The sequence below is a fragment of the Vipera ursinii genome (assembly GCF_947247035.1).
Source record: "Vipera ursinii genome assembly, chromosome: 2".
Classification (NCBI taxonomy): domain Eukaryota; kingdom Metazoa; phylum Chordata; class Lepidosauria; order Squamata; family Viperidae; genus Vipera; species Vipera ursinii.
This window is the reverse complement of record NC_139513.1, coordinates 54,199,244-54,225,229: the sequence shown is the minus strand read 5'-3', so window position 1 is coordinate 54,225,229 and position 25,986 is coordinate 54,199,244. Positions and strand designations below refer to the sequence as shown.

Sequence of the window (25,986 nt, the reverse complement as noted above, 5' to 3'; positions counted from 1 at the left end):
CGCTGAGCTTGTCGATCAGAAGGTTGGCAGTTTGGTGGGTCGAATCCCGAGTGCCGCGTAGCAGAGTGAGCGCCTGTTACTCGTCCCAGCTTCTGCCAACCTAGCAGTTCGAAAGCACATAAAAATGCAAGTAGAAAAATAGGGACCACTACGGTGGGAAGGTAACAGCGTTCCGTGCACCTTTGGCTTCTAGTCATGCCGGCCACATGACCACGGAGACGTCCTCGGACAAGCGCTGGCTCTTCGGCTTTGAAACAGAGATGAACACCAGCCCCTAGAGTCGGAAACGACTAGCACGCACATGCGGGGGAACCTTTACCTTTACCTTACCTAATAAGTCAATAATATATGTCAGGAACAATATTGGAGTCTCTGTCCATGGTGCTAAAGTTGCCTTTGAAAGATGTGTTTCAGACAGCATATGCTTCTTCTTGCCAACCTCCAGGACAAAATGCATAAAATGAATTTTGATAATGAAGGGCAAGGCTTCACTGATTTGGACTCGCCTGCTGTTGTTATTATGATGATTGTTATTATGATTGGAGCATTTTGCATGAATGTCAAGCTGCACCGGAGACAATGAGAATGCAGAGCCAGCGTTACATCATTAAGGTGCAAACTACTTTCATCATCCATCCATGCACCCGTCAGCAGCAAAACCTTGGCAACTGATTATTTCCATAACCATAAATGTGCTCTATTACAAAGGCTGACATCACCACAAAACCAAGTAAGATAGTGGCCTCAAGTAGAACAATCTGAACATCATTAAGGGCTAGAAAAGCATCATTTGTTACAGTCCTTGTACTAAAGGTAATGGAGGAAAGGTGGGGAGGCCCGAAAGGTGCTTTTTTGAGAGATAACTAGACTTTCTTATTTTTCTTTGAAGATGTTTCGCTTCTCATCCAAAAAGCTTCTTCAGCTCTGACTGCATGGTGGGGAATGGAAGGATTTATATTCCTTGCAAGCAGCTGGTCATTTGCATTCCTGTTGAGGCCACTTGGTTGGTCCACTCCATAAATGCATGGCACAACATAAGAGAACAAACTCATCAGGACAAGATTCAGCAGTCCATCTGCATTTAAAAGACAAAGTCCACATTCTGGACAGAGAGGAATGCTGGTTTGAAAGAGGAGTCAAAGAGGCCAACTATGTCAAAATTGAACAGCCCTCAACTGAGGGGAGGAATACAACATCTATCTCCAGTCTACAACACAGTCCTTTCAGCAGTCCCAAGAAGGCTCTACACCCATTTGTGCTACTCAGGTGACACTGATGACTTTCATAAACCTTCAGGTGGCTCAATAACCCCCTAAAAGAATGCAAATGACCAGATGTCTGCAAGGAGTATAAATCCTGTCATTCTCCACCATCCAGTCAGAGCTGAAGAAGCTTCTTGGATGAAAAGCAAAATGTCTTCAAAGAAAAACAAAGTCCAGTTGCCTCTTGAAAAAGCAACTTTGGAACAACCATGACCCTGATGACTGAGAATCTCCATAGATAAAGGTGGGGAGAATGCAATGGGGTGGTAAGTCTCAGGCAAGAAGATGGTTAGAAAGGGCAAATTATAATTGGTGAAGGGATTGCAAACAATGAGTTTAAAAGTGCAGCACCACACAACAAACTAAAAAGGATGGGTTGTTCTGCATTGGTTTTTAGTTTTGGAAGTCACTGTATTTTGTAAACTATGGTTTTTGGTTTGACATGCTGTGTGAATTCAGACAATTGTAGTACATTTAGCACCTTAATTAAACAAACATGTTTAAGTATGATTTGTGACTCAGGACAGCATCTAATTTCCTAACTAATCTAGACCATTTCCATTTGCAGCTATGGAAACACAGGTTTTCAAACCAGCTTCTCAGGAGATGATAGATTGGAAAATTAGGTTCTGTAATTACATTTGCAATGTATCTTGAAATAGTTAATAGCACTTCCAAATGCTAAGTGAGATTAGGCTTGTGTGCTCTAATGCTCTTCAGTTGTGTAGAGTCAACACTTAAATCGTTCCCAACCAGCATGGCCAAAGGATGAATACTGGAAGATTTGAAGTGCTAACTTCCTGGAGGGTGTAAGGAAAAAGCCTTAAGTATCACTGATCTCTAAGAAATTGCACACTCAGTAACATTTGTAGCCAAGGAGATCAAGTGAATATGGTTATATTGTGCAATGTTCTGGTTCACACACTGTCTGAGGCCATAATGTATATAAGACCATACCAAACATTGAAAGGGGTGATTTGCCAAGGTCAAGCACATTCTCCAGAAGCATTGGCACAGCTTTCCCAAGTGGCCTGTCCATATACAGATAATGTGCCAACTGGGACTGCTGGTCATTTGCATGCATGTTCATGAAGAGTCATCTAGCTAGCTGCCTCTGTGTCTCTATTCCTTCTTGGTAGTCATCATTCCTTGACTTTGCCTGTTGTCAAGTTCTGTTAAAGGCTAGGGACTTTTATCATTTCAGTTATGGCCATTTTCTTCTGCTACTGTAGATTCGGATTTATAGACTAAATATATAGAAACTTGCCCTTATAGTCCCTAGTCCACAAACGTGTCAATTGAGGTATATGAGCCTTGTGGTAAGTGGCTGTGCTTTATAATGAAGGATCCTATCCCAAGCACACCCTTTGGCTAGAAGTTTGGATCTGCCATTCCTCCCCATCTCCACTTCTCTAGCAAGCTTGAACTTTCTCAAATACCCACTAGATCGTGGAGGATGACTAAGGACCATATGAGAATTGGAGACCCATTTCTTGCTATATTGCCTCTCACTTCAAAGAGCCATATTGAATCAGAGAAAGGTGAATCTGAGAGAAGAAAAATTGCCTTTGTTCTCTGCTTTGTGACATTTTTTTCTTCATTTTTCACACATTAATAACACAGTTATGAAAATGCAGAGAACATAATGCTGACTTTGGGAAGACTTCTGCAAATCCTATAAACATCAGGGCTAATAGGAGTTGTCTCTCACTGGAAGCACCTGGCCACTGTTTATTTCCACATATGTTATGTCTCCATTTAGATTCTGGCTTGCTTTTTCCTCTGCTCTAGAAGAGTTACAGATTGCATGCTTTGGGGAGACATAAGTTTCTCTTCGTAGCAGGTAAAACTTTCATTATATGTAAGTTACATTATAAAATGTTTTATATATATTTATAAATTATATATACTTTATTAGCAACAGATTTTATACAATAGGTACAATATCCAGAGGAATAGGAAACTGTTATATAAAATGTGTTGGAAATTGGGTTTTTTTTTGTTCTGAAGCATCTTGTCACACCCTGTCAGCGTCTACTTCACTGAAAGATGTCTGTGAGCCTTGGAACCCACTAAAAGCAATAACCTCTTTAAGGAGGTGCTGACAGGTGCTGTTGTGACTCCCATCCTCCCCCTGAAACTTCTTTTGACCTGCATCCTCGTGCACAGGACTCTGTTCAAGCGAGATTTTGCTGCTCCAGAACCACCTATTATCCAACAAATCTTGGTGTCCTTTCCCTGTGCCTGGCTAAAGTTTCTTCCTTTTTCAACCAAATAGCAACAACAGCTACTGACACAAATGGTAGCATGCTTTTTTAAAAATAAAAACAACCCATCACAGCTGCCAATTGGCTTATAAGTGGAATAAAGAAATGATGGCTTTGCAACAACTTATTTATAGCAGCTGCTGAGATTTCCCCCACCTCCACCCCATGCAAGCAGAGAAATTCACACATTAGAGATGGCAAAAACACCTTAGTTTGCACTGCATGGGGTATAAGAGGATTTGTGTGATTTCGGGAACTGCAGTAGCTCTGGGTGGGCAGATTACCAATAGTCCTAAAGGGCTCCCTGTTGATTCTCAAGATTCTCATGTCCACAAGCTTTAAAATATTTGAGAGATTTTGAGTAAAAATAGTGCCCTGTAGAAGTGCAAACCCCATTCAAAATTTGACTTTTTAAAAGTGTGTTCTAAAAGTTTCCATGTGGACGATGCATACTTTTATATAATAACACACAAAATAGCACATATTTGGCAAAACTGTAAAAAAAATGCATTTTTAGAGATGTCCATCAAAGCTATACTCTTTGATAAATATGCTAAATACCATTCCATTCCACTTCTCACTTTTTTTTCTTTTTGAGGTTCTCCTCGTCTATCATTTTCCCCAGACTTCCCCTTTTCAACTCATTCACTTTTTTTTTTTTAATTTTTTTTATTAAATTTATTATTTAAAAACATTGGACACAGTACCAGCGAGCTGACAAACCTTTTTGTCTACAATGTTTAAATATATATATATATACATGTATATATGTACATCAAAAATACACTTAAATACACTTAGATTACAAATCGGTGAAATACCACAATATTTAAAACAGTGAGCTAGTCTGTAAAACCTAATAGAGACCTTTCTTTTTATCCATCCAAAGATACAATTTGTTCCAAATTCTATAATAGTCTGATTGATCTTTATTCTTTAATTCCAAAGTTAATCTGTCCATTTCAGCGCAATCCCAAATTTTCCTAATAACCTCTTTTTGTCCTGGGATCTCATTCTTTTTCCATTTTTGCGCAAATGATATTCTAGCTGCTGTGATAATATGGATCGTTAAGTATAGCACATCTTTAGGATATTTCTCTTTCGTGATTCCCAACAAGAAAAGTTCTGGACTAAACTCCAGATCTTGTTTCAATATTTCTTTCAGCCAAATCCAAATCATTCTCCAAAATTTTTGTGTTTTACTGCAAGACCACCACGTGTGGAAGTATGTGCCTATCTCTTCAGAACACTTCCAACATTTGGGAGATACTGTTGTGTACATTTTTGCTAAGCGGGCTGGGGGGAGATGCCATCGGTAAAACATTTTAAATAAATTTTCTTTATACGATGAGGCCAGTGTTATCCTTTTATTCCTATCCCAAATTGTTTGCCAAGTATCTAGGTCGATGTTATGTCCTAAATTGTTAGCCCAGATCAACATGGGGTCTTTCACTTGCTCTTCAAACAGCTTATATCCCAAAAGTAATTTATAAAAATTCCTTATTTGTTTAGAGTCCGGTCCCAATAATATTTTGTCCAATGCTGTTTCAGAGGTATATATCCCCCATTCATTTTTATCCTTCCTAAATCTCGATTGGATTTGTAAGTAGGCCCACCAATCGAGTTTTATACCTTGTAATTCTAGTTCATTCCTAAGTTTCAATTCCCCCTCCTCATTCAGAATATCCTTGTATGAGATTATGTTACCCAAATCAAACAGATTTGGGTAAACTATCGCTTCAAGGGTGGATAGCCAGACCGGTATTTTGGTGTAATTGTGAGATCTAATTTTTTTCCAAGTATTGAGTAGCGCTTGCCTGATCCGGTGTCTTTGAAAATGCGAGAAAAGACCTTGTTTCTCCGTCCATAGGAAAGCATGCCAGCCATATTGCAAATCGTGACCCTCTAAAGTTAATAGTCTTCTATTTCTCAAGATTACCCATTCTCTAATCCAGCTCAGGGCCGCGGCGTGGTAATATAATTCCCAGTCTGGCAATCCAAAACCCCCATTTTCCTTCGTGTCTTGTAAATATTTCAATTTAATTCTTGGTTTTTTCCCCTGCCAAATAAAATTTAGTGATAATTTATCCAAATTTCGAAAAAATTTAGAGTCGAGTTGAATTGGGATATTCTGAAACAGAAACAGGATTTTAGGCAGAATATTCATCTTAATGACAGCGATTCTTCCCAATAATGAGAGTTTTAGGTTTCCCCATCTTTCCAGGTCACCTTTTATTTGATTCACTACACTATCATAATTATCCTTTTTGAGTGAAGTGCATCTAGCCGTAATGTTAATCCCTAAATATTTTATTTTCTTGACTATTTCTATATCCGTGATTTCGGCCAGATTACCTTTTTGTTTATTGGTCATATTTTTAACAATCATCTTGGTCTTATTTCTATTTATTCGCAGTCCGGCAACCTCACCATATTTAGATAATTCTTCCAATAGCTTTGGTCCCGTCTGACATGGATCCTCCATAATAAAAACTAGATCGTCCGCGAAAGCTTGCAATTTAAAGGTTTCCTTTTTAATGGTTAATCCTTTTATCTTTGGGTCATTTCTTATAGTTCTCGTTAATACTTCAAGAGTCAATATAAACAGCAACGGTGATAAGGGGCAGCCTTGCCGTGTTCCCTTTTGAATTTGAAACTTGCTAGATGCTTCCCCATTAATAATTATTTTTGCTTCCTGATTGTCATAAATTGCCCTAATTATATTTATAAATTTTTCACCCATATTCATAAAGCTAAGCTGTTGGCACAAAAAAGACCATTTAACATTGTCAAATGCCTTTTGGGCGTCTAAGAAAAGTAATGCCATCTGTTGTTCGCTATGTAATTCATAGTACTCCAATGTATCTAATATTATTCTAATGTTGTGCTTAGTGTGTCTCTTAGCGAGAAAACCATTTTGATCTGCGTGTATGAAATCATTCAGAAATCGTTTCAATCGTTCCGCTATAATTGATGTAAATATCTTGTAGTCCGAGTTAAGAAGTGATATGGGTCTGTAATTTTGGATTAATGTATGGTCTGTGTTATCTTTCGGAATAAGGGTTATGTTTGCCTCTAGCCAAGATTTAGGCGTCCTTGCGCCTTCTAATACTGCGTTAAATACCTCCACTAGGGGTTGAGCTAGGATATTTTGTAATTCTTTATAAATCTCTGATGGAAGACCGTCGGGTCCCGATGCTTTATTATTCTTTTGTGCATTAATAGCTTTTATCACCTCAGATAGTCGAATTTCCTCGTTTAACATATTTCTGGTATCTTCTGTGACCTTAGGTAGTTTGGCTCTTTGAAAATATTCCTCCATTTTCTCCACACTTGCCTGGCTATCTTCTTTATATAAACGTTCATAAAATTCCTGGGCTATAATTTTTTTTTTTTCCTCCTGGTGGAATATTCTCCCTTCCTCATCTCGTAGTTCGTGAATCCACTTTTTCCCCTTTTGTTTTCCCAATTTGTATGCGAGCCACCGGCCCGGTTTATTTGCATTTTCAAAAAAATTTTGTTTCGTGTTTCTCAATTGTTGTGCCAATTTCTCTTTGTCTAGAATGTTAAGTTTGTGTTTAATCAGATCCATAGATTGCTTGATATTCTCTTTTTGTGGATCTTGTTGGAGTGTAACTTCTAAGCTCTTATATTCCTCTTCTAATCTTTCCCGTTGTTGTCTTTTCCCCTTATTTTTATATACCATATATGCCCTCGCTACCCCTCTCATCACAGCCTTAGCTGTATCCCAATTGTTTTGTACTGAGGTGTCTATAGCTTTATTTTCCTTAAAGAAAAAACTTAGTTCTCTCTCCATCTTAGATTTGAATTCGTCTTCTTTTAAAATTGCTCTTTGAAGCGTCCATCTGGATATTTTTTTGGAACCTTTCCAGATAAGTTTAATAGGATTGTGATCTGCCCAAGTACCTGTCGCTATATGTACCTCATCTATTTCTGAACTAATTTCTTTCGTCATCCACACCATGTCTATTCTAGACCATGAGTTATGTCGGTTGGAGTAATATGTATATTGTCTAGCCTTACGATTTCTTTCCCTCCAGACATCTTGGATATTTAGTTCCTCAGCCAAGTTAAGAAAAGATCTCGGTAGAGTTCTTCTCTTCTTTTTCCTAAGCGTCTTTCCCATATAATCCAAATTTATATCTAGGATAGCATTAAAATCTCCTATTAAACAAATCTCCTCATAATCAATGCTACATATCTTATTGTGAAGTGTTTTGAAAAATTGTTCTTGGTTATGGTTTGGGGCATATATCTCTACCATCATGACCTTCCTGTGATTTATTATAACCTCGACTATCAGTATTCTACCCTCTTTATCGTTATAAATTAGTTTTGCAGTCAATTTTGGGTTTACATATAGTGCCACTCCTCTCTTTTTCTTGTGTCGGTCTAAGGAAACGAATAGGTTCCCTATTCTTGGTTGTACTAACAAATATTTTTGTTGTTCCTTTATATGGACTTCTTGTATTGCCACGATATCCAATTGTTGGTGAATAAGCCTATTAAAAAATTTCCGCCTTTTCACTGGCGAATTCAATCCATTAATATTCACAGACATAATACTACACTCACCTCCCTTCATCTTACTTATTTCTGGTTTTTGTGGATCTCGTGATTCGGGGCTCTCTCTCTTCCTTGTCTCTAGTTCCATGTTTCTCTGTTAACTCACCGGATTTGTTCCTTCTATCCTCTGTAGCTAAGATCTTCCCATCCATTGCCACACGTATTGTATCTCTTTCTCTTACCTCCCTTCCATCTTGATCTTCTAAATCTACTTCCTCTTGGCTATGGAAGTGGCGTTTGTAAAAATCTTCTGCCTTCTCTATCGTGTCCAGTCTATGCCTTCTATCCTGCCACGTAACAAGAATACCCTCTGGAGTTAGCCATCTAAAGTTTACATTTTCTCTTATTAGTTTGGATGTTAAGAATTGATAGCCGCGTCTCAGATCCCTCATCCTTTTAGGTATCTGTTTAAGGATGGTGATTGGTTGGCCCCGAAATTCTAATGGTTCCTCTCTAGATCTATGCAGAAGCTCATCCCGAATTGATTTTTTAACTAACCTTACATGTACTTCTTTTGGGAGGTTGTGCCTTCTCGCATAATTAGTTTGGACCCTGTATGTTTCATCAATTTCCGCCAGCATTTCCTCCTTCCCTACACCGAGTGCCTTTGCCATCAGTTCTGCCATCATGACCAACAGATCTTCCCCTCTTTTTTCTTGAACGTTCTGGAAGCGTAGATAATGAGCAGCCTTTTCTGCTTCCAGAAAAATGACTGTTGTTTCTAATTCCTTATTAGCCTGAAGGAGTGTTTCATTTAAATCATCTACTCTCTTTTCCTCTTTTTCCATTCTAGCTTCCATATCTTGAAGTCTTTGTTCATTTTTGACTAATTGCTGTTGAATCCCTTCAAATTTATCATCTATCGCTTGGATTTTCCCCTTTAATTCACCAGTGTCGTTTCTTATTTGGCCTATTTCTCTCTTCATCTCCTCGTGGTTTTTGGCCATTGCCTCGTGTAGGTTTTGCAAAAGGGCATGTAAATCTTTAAAGGAATTCGAGTTAGATCTTTCCCTTTGCAGCATATCCTCTATAGATTTCTGATTGGAGGGACTTGAGGCCATCCCCTGTCCCTGTGCTGCTGCCTTTTTGCCAGCGCTAGGCTTAGTTGCTCCCGAGATACTTGTCATGTTTCCCCAATTTTAACAGCGTTTTATCAATGTATAATACCCTGAGTCTTATATAAACCTTTTAACTCTATGACAAAAGATATATAAAACAGTTACCACCAGATACTTATTACCAACTAAGCAATTTATATAATAAAATTCTATAGTATGAATATAATCAAAGTCACGTTCTTCTTCTTTCCCCCCCCCCCCGTTTCCGGCGCAGAAATTGGCACCTTTTCCGTCTTCCTCTGCTGTCAAAGACCAGTAGGTGTCCCACTAAACAAACCTCCAGTTACTAAATTGCTATATCAAATGGCCGCCCGTGACAAGTAGAGTAGAATTTCAAAAGTTTCAAAAGTTCACAAATTCAAAATTTACCAGGATAGACCAGACTAGACCAAGCTGATCGCTTTCCACGCCCGACAATCCAGAGTTCAGTCTCTAAGGCTCCAAAGCTCAGACTTTGACTTGTTGTAGCTTTTTTCCAGCTAGAATACAGTCATATAGTCTTCGGCTTTCTTTCCCTTGCTGTTTTTGCCAAACGCCTCCCTCAAGACTTCTATCGCCGCTTATTCCCTCTCCGTGAGGCTCCCACTTCGAACCAGTACCTCTTTCACAAGCGCTTCCTATTTAATATTCGGATACACTCTCCGTCAGCTCCGCTCTACCGTTGTCCCGCTGCTTACGTGCTAGCTCCGTCCCTCTGTCAGATCTTCATGTCGGCCATTACTGGCCTCCTTCTCCCCGGTTCGCTCGCATCAGACTTTCTCCGGATCTTCAACACGAACTGCCGCTCATGAAGGTTCTCCGGGCTGCCTGCAACTTCGGATGTCCCTACAGGACCTCCTGAAGCTCCGAAAAGCCCCCGCGAACACTGGGTGAGAGGTTGTGCGAGGAGAGAGCTCCGTTCACACAGCCGCCCGCTCTGACAGTTGGCTCCGCCCCCTAACTCATTCACTTTTCTGTGTGACTTCCCATTTATTTATTTCACATTAATGCCCCCATTGCATATGAAAGGAAGAACAAACAATTGGTTAAAAAGCACCAAGCTTTGATCAGTCCTAAGCCCCTCTCTATTCCTGTTGAAGTACCTAATTGGTGGGAGTTTCTCCTACTAGCTGATGACATGCTGAAAGGGGAGGCAGCAAAGCCAAAGAAGAAAACCAAACACCTGGGCTATCATGATTGGCACATGTAAAACTGTGGTGATGCAGTAGTTAGAATGCAGTATTGCAGGCTGACTCTGCCACTGTCAGGAGGTTGATCCTGACTGGCTCAAGGTTGACTCAGCCTTCCATCCTTCCGAGGTCAATAAAATGAGGACCCGGATTGTTGGGGAAAATATGCTGACATTTGTAAAAATGCCCAGAGAACACTGTAAAGCACTACAGAGTAGAATATACGTCTATTGCTATGCACTAATCAAGGCAAAACTTATCTAGCAATAATCTATAATAGATGCAATAAATGTAAGACAGGGACTGGCAATAGGGCCAGCACATTTTGCGACAGTGTTGTTTTACTCAAAGTGGAGGAAAAAAAACAGACAAAGATGTCTTCTTTCATTTCCACTTCCGTGAGTAATCAATTCCCAAACATGACGATAGGTAAATTGTTTTCACAGATTAATTCCAGGTCCACAACTACTTCAATTGGTAAGCATTACAATTTGAATCTAAGGTTATGAGCACCATTTGGGGTTCTCTGGAACCCCAAATCTCTTGCAAGGTTTTGTTAACATCTTGTAAGATAACAATATTGAAGGGTTAAAGTCATCGGCAATATTGTGAACTGTAAGAAAAGCCAGAATGTTCTACTGACAAACCTTGAACTACTAAAACTTGGATTGCTTTGGTGAAGTTAGAATTATACCCGTCAATTCTGGGAAGGAGACAAAATATTCAATTATATAAGAAAAATGATGATATTACTTCAGTTTCCCTTCGTGTTACTTTTTCCTGACAAAGCCAGGAAAAAGCTTGTGCTTTCATTTTTTCACATTTTTTTTAAACCACACAGGATTAAGTACTATAAAATATTGGCATTCAGGAGACCAGATTCAGAAATGATGCAAGTTCTATCTCAATAGTATGCTACACTATCGGCACAATTATTAGGCAACTTGTATTTTAGAGGATTAATTTTTTTATTGAGAAACTACAGTGCTCTCAGTCAATCAAAAATGCTAATAAATTGCAAACCTGAATATTTAAGAAAGTAAAAGTGAGGTTTTTGTTTTCTTAGGAGAATTTGTGTTTGCACAAATTTTGGGCAACTTTAGTGTGCAGAATTATGCAACTAAATGAAAAATGAAAATTTGCCTATCTCACTCATTTATTTGCATCATAAAGTGAGAATAAACAACTCAAAATGTACAAATGTACAAATAAACAGCCTTCTTGTCAATAACAGTCATAAGCCTTCTATTAATGGAGTCTGTCAGTTTCTTGATCTGTCGACGATCAATGTTTTGTGCAGCAGCAACCACAGCTTCCCAGGCACCGTTCAGAGGGGTGTACTGTTCTCCTTCATCGTAAATCTCCCGTTTAAGAAAAGCCCGCAAAGTCTCAATAGGTTTAGGTCAGGTGAAAAAGGGGGGCATGTCATTATTCTTTCATCTTTTAAGGCTTTTACTAGAAGCCACACAGTGGAGTACTTCGATGCATGTGATGGAGCATTGTTCTGCATAAAAAACATGGTCTTCTTGAAAGATGCACTTTTTCCTGTACCATTGATTGAAGAAAGTCTCTTCCCAAAACTGGCAGTAGTTTTGGGAGTTGATTTTGAGTCCATCTTCAACCCGAAAATGTCCAACTAGCTTATCTTTAATAATGCCAGCCCATACCAGTACTCCACCTCCACCTTGCTGGCATCGATTCGAAGAGCAGCTCTGTGCCTTTTACTGATCAATCCACGGGTCCATCAAGAGTCACTCTCATCAGTCCATAAAACCTTTGAAAAATCTGCCTTCAGATATTTTTTGGCCCAGTCTTGCCATTTCAACTTGTGTCTTGCTCAGTGGTGGTCAGGTTTCAGCCTTCCTTACCTTGCCCATATCTCTGAGCACTAACACCTTGTACTTCTGGGCATTTCAGGTAGGTTGCAGTTCTGGAACATGACAGCGCTGGAAGATAATGGGTTCCTGGTAGCTTCACGTTTGATTCTTCTTAAATCTTGGCAGTTACTGTGCATCTTTTTTTCTCAACATATTTCTTGCAACCTTGTTGACCATTTGCAACAAAACGTTTAATGATTCTGTGATCACCACCACCTGCAATATCTTAGCAATTTCAAGAATACTACATCCCTCTAAAAGACTTTTTACAATTTTTTTTACTTTTCAGAGTCAATTAAATCTTTTGGGGGGCTTTTACCTGAAGAAAAGAAGCTAATCATTACGTACACCTTGATATAGGGTGTTGATCTCCTTAGGGCACACCCTCCCTCATTACACAAATACACATCACCTGATATGCTTATATCCACTAAGCATTCAAATTTATACAGCTTGGAGTGGAAAATATGCATGAAAATGGTCAAAATACTCACTTGCCTAATAATTATGCACACAGTGTAATTGTGTTAAATGTGGAATTAAATGGTATCAGATCTACATATATAAAGCATTTTCCCAAGCTACTGATAATCTCTAAATGGTAACTGAAAAGGATATTTTATGCAACTACTGGTAATTAAATATGCCATCAGTAAATCTTACTGTTGATTGGAAGATGGCATCAAGGTTGAGTCTTGGGAGTGTAAGTAACATGGAACTTTTGCAGCACTCAATTTTGCTATTTAATGAGGCACAGGAAAAGTAGATTAATGAAATAGACTCTTTATTGCTGCACACATGCTTATATATTAAGCTTTAAAATATATAATTATATTGCCATTCTGTAAAGCTTTACATTCTTTTTATTTTAAATAACAGGGGGCCAAGTTAAAGTAAGGTCATTATAATAATAAGTCTGACATTTAAACTCTCTACAATGCAATTAATAGCTAGGAAGACTAACAATAAATAATTAAGAGATCCATTATTTTCCTAACTTCTTTGGATTTAAGGGAGGTGACCTTTCACTGTATGTTAAATAGGTACTAGTCTGTTTTTATCCACAACTCTGATTTATACAAGGGAAGCAACAAAATACAAGACAGACCAAGGGATAGCTCATCAAGCAGTTGTAGTGAGAAACACAATAATACTGATAATTCATTCTGAATTTACTTACCAATCTCTTTGTATTATAAACAAAGCTTTGTTCGGCCACCTTCACTGCCTATCTAAAAGTTAACTGGATCTTCACTTGACAATATCTTTAAAAAGTCTTATTTTTTTTTAAAAAAACCAAATGCAATTAACAGTAGTTTTTCTGTGCTTATATCATGTTAACTTTACTAGATACTTGCAAGGGAGAGAACTATGCTATGCTATGTATAAAAAAGCTTACTGTGCTTTGTTTCTGTTGCAATAATTTACTGTTCAAATAAAAAAATGGAAAGAGAAAAGCTTATGATTTATTCCAGTATGATGTCCATTTATTCACTGGAGGGGGCTTATAAGTTGGTACAAGAAAGATTCTATATTTGCCAAAGATGTTTGCCAAAAAGAAATGTCAAGAAATCCAGCATTTTAGTTCCCTTCATTTTCCTGGTAAAACGCAGGAAAAGAAAGATCCTGGCTAGGCTTTTATTTATGGCTTGCGAATAACAGTCTAGTTCCTTGTGCTTTTAAATAAGCACCATTCCTTTAAGGGTATGCTTTTCTTGGCATACTATTAAGAATACACAACTTCTTGACCTTACGTGTAAAGAGTTATCAGTGCATGGAAACTGTGCTAGAGTCCAGCATCATTTTTGTCACATCAATGTCTCACTAAAGTTAATCTACCAACGCAATTGCTGTAAGACTTACTAACAGTATTACTGTAATCTAGAACAATATTTCCTCATAATGTCAGGATAATCCAAATGGGAATTTAGTTCTTTCCTTGTCAAATTTATCTAATAATGAGCACATAATTCTGGAGTGGTTGGGTGACACAGAACCCTGGCTGATCTACCTAGCATGGTTTCTATATTAAGCACTTATTTCATTGCATTTCCTATCCCTCCCCCCTCCCACTGTCTGAATGGCCACAATGCATTTTCCATCTATCATTCATATCAATGGGGGGAATAACAAAGACCATAATGAACTGGACAGTGGTGAGACACTATTTACTTACAAAGATCTTAATAACCAGTCTGAATTGTCTTTTCTGCACAACATGAAAATATGGCATGATGATGCAGATTATGAAAGGTCAGATAGAAAACTTGACAAATAGTAGTTCAGGGCACCTCTATATCTCTGCTATGCAGTTCTGAATTTAGTAATTAAACTAATCTCATGAGATACACACACACACACACCCTAGATTGAATACATACAGTATGGGGAAACAGCAGCAGTCTCATTTAGGAAACCTGCCAATCAATTACATAGAGCCAGCTAGAACATCTGTTATTGACAGGTGACTGTAGACATCAGAACTGTGTACATATGGATGACACACACCTCACTGCGTCCAACAAAATATAGTTAAATTTTCATACAGACCTTCACCTAGGGAACCTTAAAGTGAACTGACTTAAATCAAATGATGTATATCCTAAAATATTGCACTGTATATACTATGACATGTGAATATATTCTCATCTGCCATTCAATATATCAAAGGGTAGAACTAGCTAGAAAGGTGATGCCTTCTATTGCCTCACAATATTGGGATCTTCACAAAACAAATTTATGCTTCCACTGCAAAGGGAAACAATGTTCCATCAGTCCATTGTGGTATCATGCAAGTACAACACAGTCACTTGTACATACATACTCCATGCTGAAATTTGGAAATCACATAAGTAAATCCCCAAGCAAAGCACAGTAAAATCAAAAGAACATTACTATCTACAGATATGCAGATATACTAAACCTTCTTGTCTCAGTGTCCCTATAAAACAGCAGGAAAAGGAGAGGGGGCAAGAGCTTTTGCACCATATGGTGACAAAATATTTTATTTCAAGGATTAGATTTTTTTTAAAAAAAAGTAAATGGACTTGATCACCTGATGAATAAGGCAGCCAGAATAGAAAACTGAGGGTCTGCTCAGTTCCAGCTGTGCACATTTGGAAGATAAGGCTGTAAGACTAACAGCAGGCAATCTCAGCTTTTAGTCCACCAACTTCATATTCTTATAATTCAGTAAAAGCTTTTATTTCCTTCTTTACCCAGCAGGAATGGCAATATTCTGAAGGATGGACCCATTTTCATTGAGCTGTTTTGGACTGCAGTAATTGGTTGTATGCCAAATAGTACATTCATTACATGCAAATCTTTCATCAACAATACAACATACACCTAACCATGTTTTCAAATTACAGATTCTTCTGGGGACCTGTTTCCTGGAAGGAGAAAAATATTAATTCAGATGCTGTAGTCAGCAACGTAAAAACATACAAGAAATGGGAAAATCAAAATAGAAAGAAAAAGATGTGAACTTTGCAGAAATGAATTCTGAACTGATACTTCATATAATTAAACAAGAAAATCTCCCAGATTAACATTCAAGTCCAATACTAGCCAAAAGATTATCCAGAGCATCTAATTTCTGGTTAGCCTCCTCAATGGCACTGTACGTTTGAACATTGCTGGTTATGTGAAAACGGATGTCGTCCACAAGAGGAATAGAGTCCGTCTCCTGCCGCTCCTCCACTGCGTCAGCATTCTCTTTCACTGCTGCTGCAAATTCCTCAAACTCCACTAACTGAAGAAACAAGAGACAGAAAATGGATAAATCCAGAAGAATCTTTTATCAGACTGTTTTCACTTATGCTGTCAATGGCAACCAAAGTAAATTCTCAGAGCACAGAATCCTGCAGCATATGAGTGCAAGTGAGGTAACCCTAAAAACCACTGTTTTCACTAGCGTAATTCTGCCCTGAGAATCAGATGAAAAATATATTTTTAAAAAATGCAGCCTTCTAACACTGTTTCCACTAGCCTAATTCTGCTCTGAGAATCAGATGAAAAAGTATTTTTTTTAAAAATGCAACCTTCTAACACTGTAACAATATGATATGGTGATGGCACAATCTTTTAAAAACTTGCTAAGGATCTTGGGAATCAAACCTTGACCCTTGGCCTTTTAGCCAGATTGCTTTTAAACACACAACTCACAGAGGAATGTTTGCAGCCTCACTCACATCATAGCAAGTATTGTCTCTAATACATGCTTCTGTTTTTGATAGCTTTGTCCAATAAACTATAACAATGAAGGACTTCTTTGAATTCTGAACTCTGGGGAGATTAGTCATACTGGTTTGGAGATGAGAAGGACAATTACAAAAAAATCAATTATTGGGCCTATGAAAAGCAAAATTGGGTCATGCTTGTTCCTACTAAAAACATAAGTGAGGAATTTTGTATTAGTGAAACTGTTAATTTTTTTGGGGGGGGGTGCACTTTCACAGACAGGAAAGAATTTCACACCTCTCTCAAAGCCTGTTAAGTAAAGAATGTTGCAACTTATGTGGGAGTGCTAATTAAAACCATTTATAAAATCAGTAAATTGACTAAGGAACAGTGAATTTCACTTAGGAAAAATTGGTGCTGGCCAAACAGATCTTCCATATTCCATAACCAAGTGTGAAATAACATGGGAAGAAACAAGATCATTTCCTTCTACTGGGGTCAAACACTGGTGTGGATATCAATATCATCTATATATCTATATCTAATCTCTATCTTTATCTATCATCACACATACACAAACACATGCACAAAGTGTATATACAATGTACTACGGGCTACTTAAAGCTTAACTGAAAAATGATTTCCCCATCAATTTAATTAGAATGATAAAAGTAGCTTTCTCTATATGTACTCTCAAAAGGTATAACATAAAATTAAGATTAAAACAACAGGATGTACAGTGAGGGGAAAAATTATTTGATCCCCTGCTGATTTTGTAAGTTTGCCAACTGACAAAGAAATGAGCAGTCTATAATTTTAATGGTAGGTTTATTCTAACAGCAAGAGACAGACTAACAATAAAAAATCCAGAAAAATGCATTTCAAAAAAGTTATAAATTGATTTGTATTTTAATGAATGAAATAGGCATTTGAACCATTCGCAAAACATGACTTAGTATTTGGTGGCAAAACCCTTGTTGGCAATCACAGAGGTTAGATGGTTCTTGTAGTTGGCCACCAGGTTTGCACACATCTCAGGAGGGATTTTGTCCCACTCCTCTTTGCAGATCCTCTCCAAGTCATTAAGGTTTCGAGGCTGACGTTCGGCAGCTCAAACCTTCAGCTCCTTCCACAGATTTTGTATGGGATTAAGGTCTGGAGACTGGCTAGCCCACTTCAGGACTTTAATGTGCTTCCTCTTGAGCCACTCCTTTGTTGCCTTGGCCGTGTGTTTTGGGTCATTGCCATGGTGGAATACCCATCCACGACCCAGTTTCAATGCCCTGGTTGAGGGAAGGAGGTTCTTACCCACGATTTGATGGTACATGACTCCGTTCATTGTCCCCTTTGATGCAGTGAAGCTGTCCTGTCCCCTTAGCAGAAAAATACCCCCAAAGCATAATGTTTCCACCTCCATATTTGACAGTGGGGATGGTGTTCTTGAGGTCATAGGCAGCATTCCTCCTCCTCCAAACACAGCGAGTTGAGCTGATGCCAAAGAGCTTGATTTTGGTCTCATCTGACCACAACACTTTCACCCAGTTCTCCTCTGAATCATTCAGATGTTCACCGGCAAAATTCAGACGGGCCTGGACATGTGCTTTCTTGAGCAGGGGGACCTTGTGAGTGTTGCAGGATTTGTCCTTCATGGTGTAGTGTGTTACCAAGTGTTTTCTTGGTGACTATGGTCCCAGCTGCCTTGAGATCATTGACAAGATCCTCCTGTATACTTCTGGGCTGATTCTTCACCGTTCTCATGATCACTGAAACTCCACGAGGTGAGATTTTGCATAGAGCCCCAGACTGAGGGAGATTGAGAGTTATTTTGTGTTTCTTTCATTTGCAAATAATTGCACCAACTGTTGTCACCTTCTCACTAAGCTGCTTGGCAATAGTCTTGTAGCCCATTTCAGCCTTGTGTAGGTCTACAATCGTGTTCCTGACATCTTGGACAGCTCTTTGATCTTGGACATGGTGGGGAATTTGGAATCTGATTGACTGACTGCTTCTGGGGACAGGTGTCTTTTATACAGGTAACAAGCTGAGATTAGGAGCACTCCCTCTAAGAAAATGCTCCTAATCTCAGCTCGTTACCTATATAAAAGAAATCTGGGAGCCAGAAATCTTGGTGACTGATAGGGGATCAAATACTTATTTCACTCATTAAAATGCAAATCAGGGTTTAAACTAAAAAAAAAGTTAATAACTTTCCAATGCGTAATAGAGGCTTTATAGAACATTGTCATACGCATTCTTAATTACATCAATTCTCACTTATATGGATGTTAACACAATTGGCGCAGAGGTTCCAAGAAGCTTAGAGATTAAATTAACTGTTCTTATGAATTCATTTTGTTCATGACAAATTTAAATCACTTCACAGAAATTCCAAGAAATTCCTTCATTTTATAAAGGTTTGGCCTGACAAAATTAAAATGGATCACACGTTGGTTAAGAACACAAAATACTATCTTAGAACAACTGACGTAATGTATTCTTTTAGACCAATTCTGTTTCATTATTATTAGGTATTCTTTTTTTTTCTAGACTAGACCATGACTTTTTGGGTAGTATGGAAACATATAAAAGTGCATCATCACACCTATCTTGAAGTGGGGGAAAAATCAGGAACTGATAGCATCTTTTCTTTTTCAACAAATATTTTTTATTAAAAGGCATAAGCTTTCATGAGCTGCAGCTCACATCATCAGATCATTAGTTGGGAGGGGAATATCTATGACTGATTTCACTCAAAGTTGGCATTTTAGGATTTTTGTTAGTGTTCATATTTTTCTTCTATTATAACCTTGATGGGACTGCTTTAAATTTAGGATTGTCTTGCTTCTGGCTAAATATAATTTGTAATTGTACATAGTATTTGTATTGATAAAGTTTTTTAGATGAAGAAACAGCTTAATTTTTATGGCAGAGTTATCACATTTCTCACTATAACATGGGAAATAGTGTTTATTCCACTATATGACATTCCTTGCTATAGACATCCATTTCTATAGAAACCAACTGCGCTTATGGTTATAAAAAAATAGCAAATTTTACAAATAAACTACGTAATCGCTTATTGGAACTTAGGTTTTAAAGACCTTTCATATCAAATAATTATTTGCAGCCTGCCAGACAAACAATATCTATGGTAGCTGTCCTTTACCTCCTTTTTATTACCTTCTCAATTATCCTTGCCATATACTCTGTGCACTGATCTTCCAATCGGGTCAGCTGGAATAGTTTTGCAATCTTCCAGATGCTGACAACACTGTCTTCATCGAGAACCTGTGCCAAAGTTCTCCCACACAGGCGCTTAAGCCCAGGTAACAGATACATATCAGCGACACAAAGCACTTCATAGGCATTTTCAGGAGACAACTGCTGGGACAAAAGGCATCAATATAACTAGACTCAGTATGACTCTAAACCAGTACATTGCCCCACTACAAGACATATTGAAAGCCCAAACTGAATTAGGACTAAGGAGATGCAGACTGTAGTACAACCTCAGCCATGGAACTATACTTGGGACCACTCTTCTCTCCTCAACCTACATCATAGAGCTGTTTGTATGTGTGTGTGGGGGAATTAAAGGCGTAGTGCTATGTGTGGTGTCTACAGTTCCTTGAGGAAAGTAGTAGTATAAATCCAACAAATCACAGTCATATGAGCTGTGGTGGCACAGTGGTTAGAATGCCATACTGCATGCTACTTCTGCTGACTGCCGACTGCCTGCAGTTTGCAAGTTCGATTCTCACCAGCTCAAGGTTGACTCAGCCTTCCATCCTTCTGAGGTTGGTAAAATGAGGACCCAGACTATTGTGGGCAATATGCTGACTCTGTAAACCACTTGGAGAGGGATGTAGAGCACTGTGAAGCAGTATATAAGTCTAAGTGCTATTGCTATTGAAAGATGTAACACTGATAATTTTAATGTCCACAGGTGTACACAAAAAGCTAAATCCATAGCAGTAATAGTAGTAGTTTTATTTTATTTATCTAGCATCTACTAGATACCACCATAGATATCACCAAAAAGATATCTATAGTGTAAATTACTGAGAGAACCCAGAAAGCATCATGAAAAGAGCCCTCTTATAAGTCAAGGGAATGTGCATTGCCTAGGTTGAAGGAAGCTAGTTTTAAGAGGGAAGCAAATTCTCTTCTCAAGTTGGCTCATGATGTCATCAAAGAAATAAATTTGAAAAGCGAAGTGAAATCCATTTGGTAGAGTCAGACTCTTTGGTTCAAGAAAGTATGTGTCAACATTATAGAAATTTCTCCTATGAAATAATTTTGTGAAAATATAACTTCTCCACAGAAAAAGGAGTACATATTAATTAAAACTTGAAGTTGGAAGAATCACACAAACCTTTCCTTGTAATCACTACATTGTATAATGAACAATAATTTACAAACAGATATTACTATTAACTTCAATAAGTATCTTCTAGGATCATATTCCTCAAATCCCTGATCTGGATAGGTTTAAGATCAATAAACCTACAATATTGTTAATGATTACACACCGCATTCATATTTTCAGGCTTTTTATTTATCTCACAATGTAGGCAACCTTGTTAACAACCATTCAAAGTTACAATGGTGCTGAACAAATGGTATTTATCATGGGTCTGCAATGGGTCTTACAGCATCCCTTTAGCCACATGATCAAAATTCAGGTGCTTGGAGCATACTATTCACCTTTTCAGCCACAAAGTGTTTCAACGCCCCCAATCAACCTGTCTTCTCCCCAGCATCTCTGCTCTTTTGATCAGCCTGCCTGCACCTCCGTCTGACCTTTATTATCTTCTTCCTCCTGCTAAGAGGTGAAGCCGTCTCATGAAGGTCGGCTATGGGTAGGAGGGGTGGCAAAGTGCAGGAGATCAGAGGCAGCGGAGTGCAGAGTGGCCAAAAGGGTACAGATGGGGGGGGGAGAAGATGGGTGGGTGGGGAAGAGTTGAAACATACTCCACGTTCATAAATGCAGGCAGGCGGCCAAGTGCTCAAATTCTGATCAGGCGACCACTTGGTTACTGCAATGGCCGTTATCTTCAAGGACTGATCTAAATAGCATTTTGTCAGCACCGTTATCACTTCAAATGGTCACTAAACAAATTTTCCTTAAATGAGGACTACCTGTATTGTATTTGCAAAGGATGCCAAGTAACATCTTAAAGAATGAAATCCTGATTCAAAATGACCTTGACAGTGCAACTGGGAAAGTGCTTTTTAGCTAGCTAAAGGAAAACAAGGACAGATGGCTTGGTTGGCATCTTTACTGTTGCCCTGCAGGGCAGCAAGGGAAAAAGAGAAAGTGCTCAATCTCAAACAACGTTCCACAGAGCGACAGGAGCTCCTGCAACCATCTATCCTCTACAGAACAATGTCTCAAGACTGTGGAGTAACCAACATATCTTCTTGGTGCGATAATTTTAGGGAGAGGACAGACCCAGTAACTGAGCTTTTATGCCAGAAAGAAGTTGCTATCGTCGCTATCGCTATTATGTTGGTCTATGACTTTATAAAGATTTGATTTGCACTATCTTTCGCTTACGTCTCTAAGACAAAAAACAGGCAAAAAGCAGTTCTTGCAGAGAGCAATCTAATGCCTAAAATCCGTTTCAGAAGAAAGGCGGTAAGTATTCTCTGCCTTTGTTCTTGCCTTTCAGTACATGAAGTACTGTGTACATGTACATACAGTACGTATAATTACACATGCAAAGTTCCTCTGCCGTGAAATTAGGCTAGCTCAATGTGAGATATACGTTCAATGCATGGGAATGAGGTCTCTACCTCGCATTTTACCTATCATACTACTACTACCTGATGGAACTTCATGGCTCAGATTGTTAATGTTAATTTCTCTTTCTACTTAGAAAAATAAGGCACATATCTTAAAGTTCATTTTGTCCAAAGACCACTGCTTATTTGACTGCATTATAATGAATTACTGAATGTGCGCTATCACACTTCCATTTTACACTGAACATTCACCATCTTGGGGAAAAAAGATATCTAGTGGACTAGTGTCTATAATCATTTTGATTACAAATCAAAATGATTACAATGAATCACAAACACCAGACTATTGTTTCATATCCTCTATCTTTCTGAATAATTCCCATTAAACAAATCCATCATTACTTGTGAAAAATACATGTTCAGAAAGTTCCTCAGAACTGAATTGTCAGCATATGGTACAGAAAACATAGCATCCATGCTATAGAGTTCAGTTCCATTGAGAATTTTCTAAATTCTAAAGCTGCAACCAAGACTTTGCACTATATGCGACAAGAAAATGCAGCATAAAAACAGCTTAAACTATTTTTAGCTCTGGCCAGTTTGCTAACTGTATACTGCCCTCTACTGGCAAACTGACCACTCCGTGTGCCATCAGGCTACTGTAAAGTCACTTCCATTGAGCTCAACTCCTGCTTGCTTTATGGATACATCCCTGTGGTATTCTTGGCAATCTCTACAGTTTTTGCTTCTGGGACTTTTTTTTTCCTTTTCATCTTTCCCGATAAGCCAACTGTATACCTTACAAAAATATTCCTTGTTACTATCAGGAATACAAAAGGGAAAGAATGAATGTGTGTTGATATATGCACATGAGTACGTCAGCGTGTTGTGAGACACAGAGTGAGCCTCATCCACGTATAGGGAAAGAAAAGATACACGTGAAAGTAAAGGGCAAAAAAAGGTCCCAGTGGTGGTATGAGCATTTGGGACTGTTTCTCCTAAGCAGGGACAGAGGCTCCGACAGATCCCAGGAACGACATCAGAGCTCTCTATCCAGAAGACTGAAGTGCTAGGAACAGCCAAGAGACTGCACAGAAACCTCAAACTTCCAGGCCTCTGCTCGAGGACCTGAAACTGAGGAAGACCTATGCCACCTATAAGGGTAAGAAGGGATTTTTATTATTATTATTATTTTACTGGGCAGGAATCCAGTAAATAGTACAAATTTAATAAACAACTTCCTTTTAACCAGAACAAAAACATTAATTATATTCCAATATGCCTTTACTGCTTATTAACAAAACCTCAAGTAAAATTCAAGCAAAGAAAGGTTAATCAGCCAAGAATCACAAAAATTGCAGGAAGATAAATATTCAATGGGTACTTTCATTTATCCTCATACAAGTACAGCAAACATCACACAATGCCGGTTCTGCCATGTTTATTTTGCTCAATAACACCGTGGTCCTTGCCAGAAGAAATAGTCTAAAACAGGGGTCCCCAATCCCCAGTCCGTGATCAGTACTGGGCCGCGGCATGCCAGCAACCGGTCTGCACAAACAAGCAAAGCCCCATCCGTGGGATGCAGGCAGCACACAAAACCACGCCCCCATCGGTCTGCGAAAAAACCTCTCACCACATAACCGTTCCCTAGTGCCCCAATGGTTGGGGGCCTCTGGTCTAAAACGCCTCATGCTGAAAAAGAAGAACCCCGGTCTCACCTCTGTGTCATCACTATAGATGTAATAAAGAACTCTGATGAAGATCTCCTCTGAAATGTCATGGAGAGTCACCACGGGGATACTGGGTTGGGTTTGTAGTTCCTCACTCTCCGAGAAGTGGTCCTCTAGAAGGGCTTTGAAATAGTCACTTCGGCCACAGAAAAATGCCTTCAAAAAGAGAATAATACATACATGTACACATATGTACACACACACACAAACACAAATAATGGAATCTTCTTGGTTAAAATAAGCAAGCAGCAGGATCCAGAAAAGGGTCTGTGACAAGGCACCCATCCCAAACATTTTAAAGATCAAAAATTGATCACGCTTGCCATCTTTTATCTTTTTGTTTTATTGATTTTATTGTAACTTCATTGTTGAAAGTTGGGAGGCATACAAGTTTAATAATTAATAATTTACTTATTAGCACATTCCTATTCTGGACATTTCCTACACGATATCACATAAATCAGGGATCTTCAAACTTGGCCCTTTTATGACTTGTGGACTTCAACTCCCAGAATTCCTCAGGCAGCATGCCTGGCTGAGGAATTCTGGGAGTTGAAGTCCACAAGTCATAAAAGGGCCAAGTTTGAAGACCCCTGACATAAATAAATGAGTATCATTGGTTCTATACAAGTTCTTTTAATATTAAGGAATACAAGAAGAATCGACCCAAATCAAATCAATGCATCCTATACCTTGTGACACAAGAAACTGTAATTTGACACTCGGAAACACAGATCAGGATAACTACTGAAGCTGTCGGTGCTATCAAAAGGCAGCTCTCCAAAGCCTACCTAAACACAAAACAGAAATAAAACAACTTTAGTATTTGACCGTATATTTAATAGGAGTACACTGCATAAATGCACAATTATGTATATGCATAATATACAATTATATATTCAAATGTATAATGTACACATGATTGGAAAAATATTGCCTTTTTACCACTTTTATCACCATGGCATAGGATTAAACCTAAACTCTGATCAGACTTGCTTTTTACCTTAATCCCAATGACATTCTAAGTCTCCCCAACCATTCCATTTCTTAGGGTATTTCAGTAAATTAAAGAATGCCCTTGGCTCGTGGGGTCGGAGAACTGTTTGGCTATAATCCTAAAACTGCTGTCCTTAAATTTTTAAACCTATACTCTTTGTTACATCATAGATCTACAGTCTATGTAAGACTATGAGACTCTACATTGACTCTCTCAGAAAGTCAAATGAGCTGTAAACCAGCGTTATTCATACATACATCTACAAATACATTACAGAGCCACATCTCTGTTGAAGTCTTGCTTTGTGTTGAGCTATTTTTTAGGCGTTCCTTTTCCTTTCATGCATACTTTATTTCCATTATACATTAATTGCTGTTAATGTAGTCAGCAATCAACCTTCATATTCACGCAATAATTCAAAGCTACTTGCTTTATTACACGCTTTGTCTAATAAAGATAACTATTCTATTCCTACTAATCAAATGACAGGAGAAATAAATGAAAAAGAAAATGTTTCTATTAGCGGAAAAGTTACGATACATAACAAAGGCCAGCAGAGAGCACCTGGCATATGCTAAATACAATACAATACAATAAATGTTGTCTAACAGGAGACTTGGTATAAAAATGATTTATGGTAAATTTTCTGTTTATAGCAAATCAGAAAATTTTGCTCCATTGTTTAGATTTACAGTCCAAAGTTCCTTTATGAGTTCCACGTTTTATTAGTTTACTTTTGTTAACAGAGCCAAAAATGCAGGGAAAGTACAGAAAAATATGAAACGGATTTAACATAGAATTAAAAATACATAATGTCTGAGTTCTGAATGCTCATCAATATAATCCATATGCAGTCAAAGGATGTGTGCAACTTCATAGAGTCCTTTTATTTGACGTGTGCTCACGCTTCAATTTTCTGCCACACATTCTCCCATAGGAAATGGGAACTTTAGCAATTTCTCTTTGGAATAAGAGTGAAAGTCACATATATTTGGAACAGTATGAAGCGCAAGAGCTCTCACACAACTATATATTGCAACTATTAT

General features: G+C 38.3%; 1 protein-coding gene across 3 annotated transcripts in view; it reads right to left on the bottom strand.

Annotated features, from left to right (window-relative positions):
* Positions 1-13,047: 13,047 nt before the first annotated feature.
* Positions 13,048-25,986, bottom strand: part of ABTB1 (ankyrin repeat and BTB domain containing 1) — a 32,707-nt gene continuing 19,768 nt past the window's right edge. For 2 of the 3 annotated variants that reach the window (XM_083351534.1, XM_083351536.1), the window contains 4 exons: positions 24,636-24,734; positions 23,932-24,099; positions 19,643-19,846; positions 13,048-16,034 (listed from right to left, as the gene is read on the bottom strand). In XM_083351534.1, the coding sequence (XP_083207660.1) occupies positions 15,828-16,034; positions 19,643-19,846; positions 23,932-24,099; positions 24,636-24,734 (678 nt within the window). In that variant the 3' untranslated portion in view covers positions 13,048-15,827. The remainder of the gene's footprint in view (positions 16,035-19,642; positions 19,847-23,931; positions 24,100-24,635; positions 24,735-25,986) is intronic. The other variant, XM_083351535.1, reaches the window with a different exon arrangement.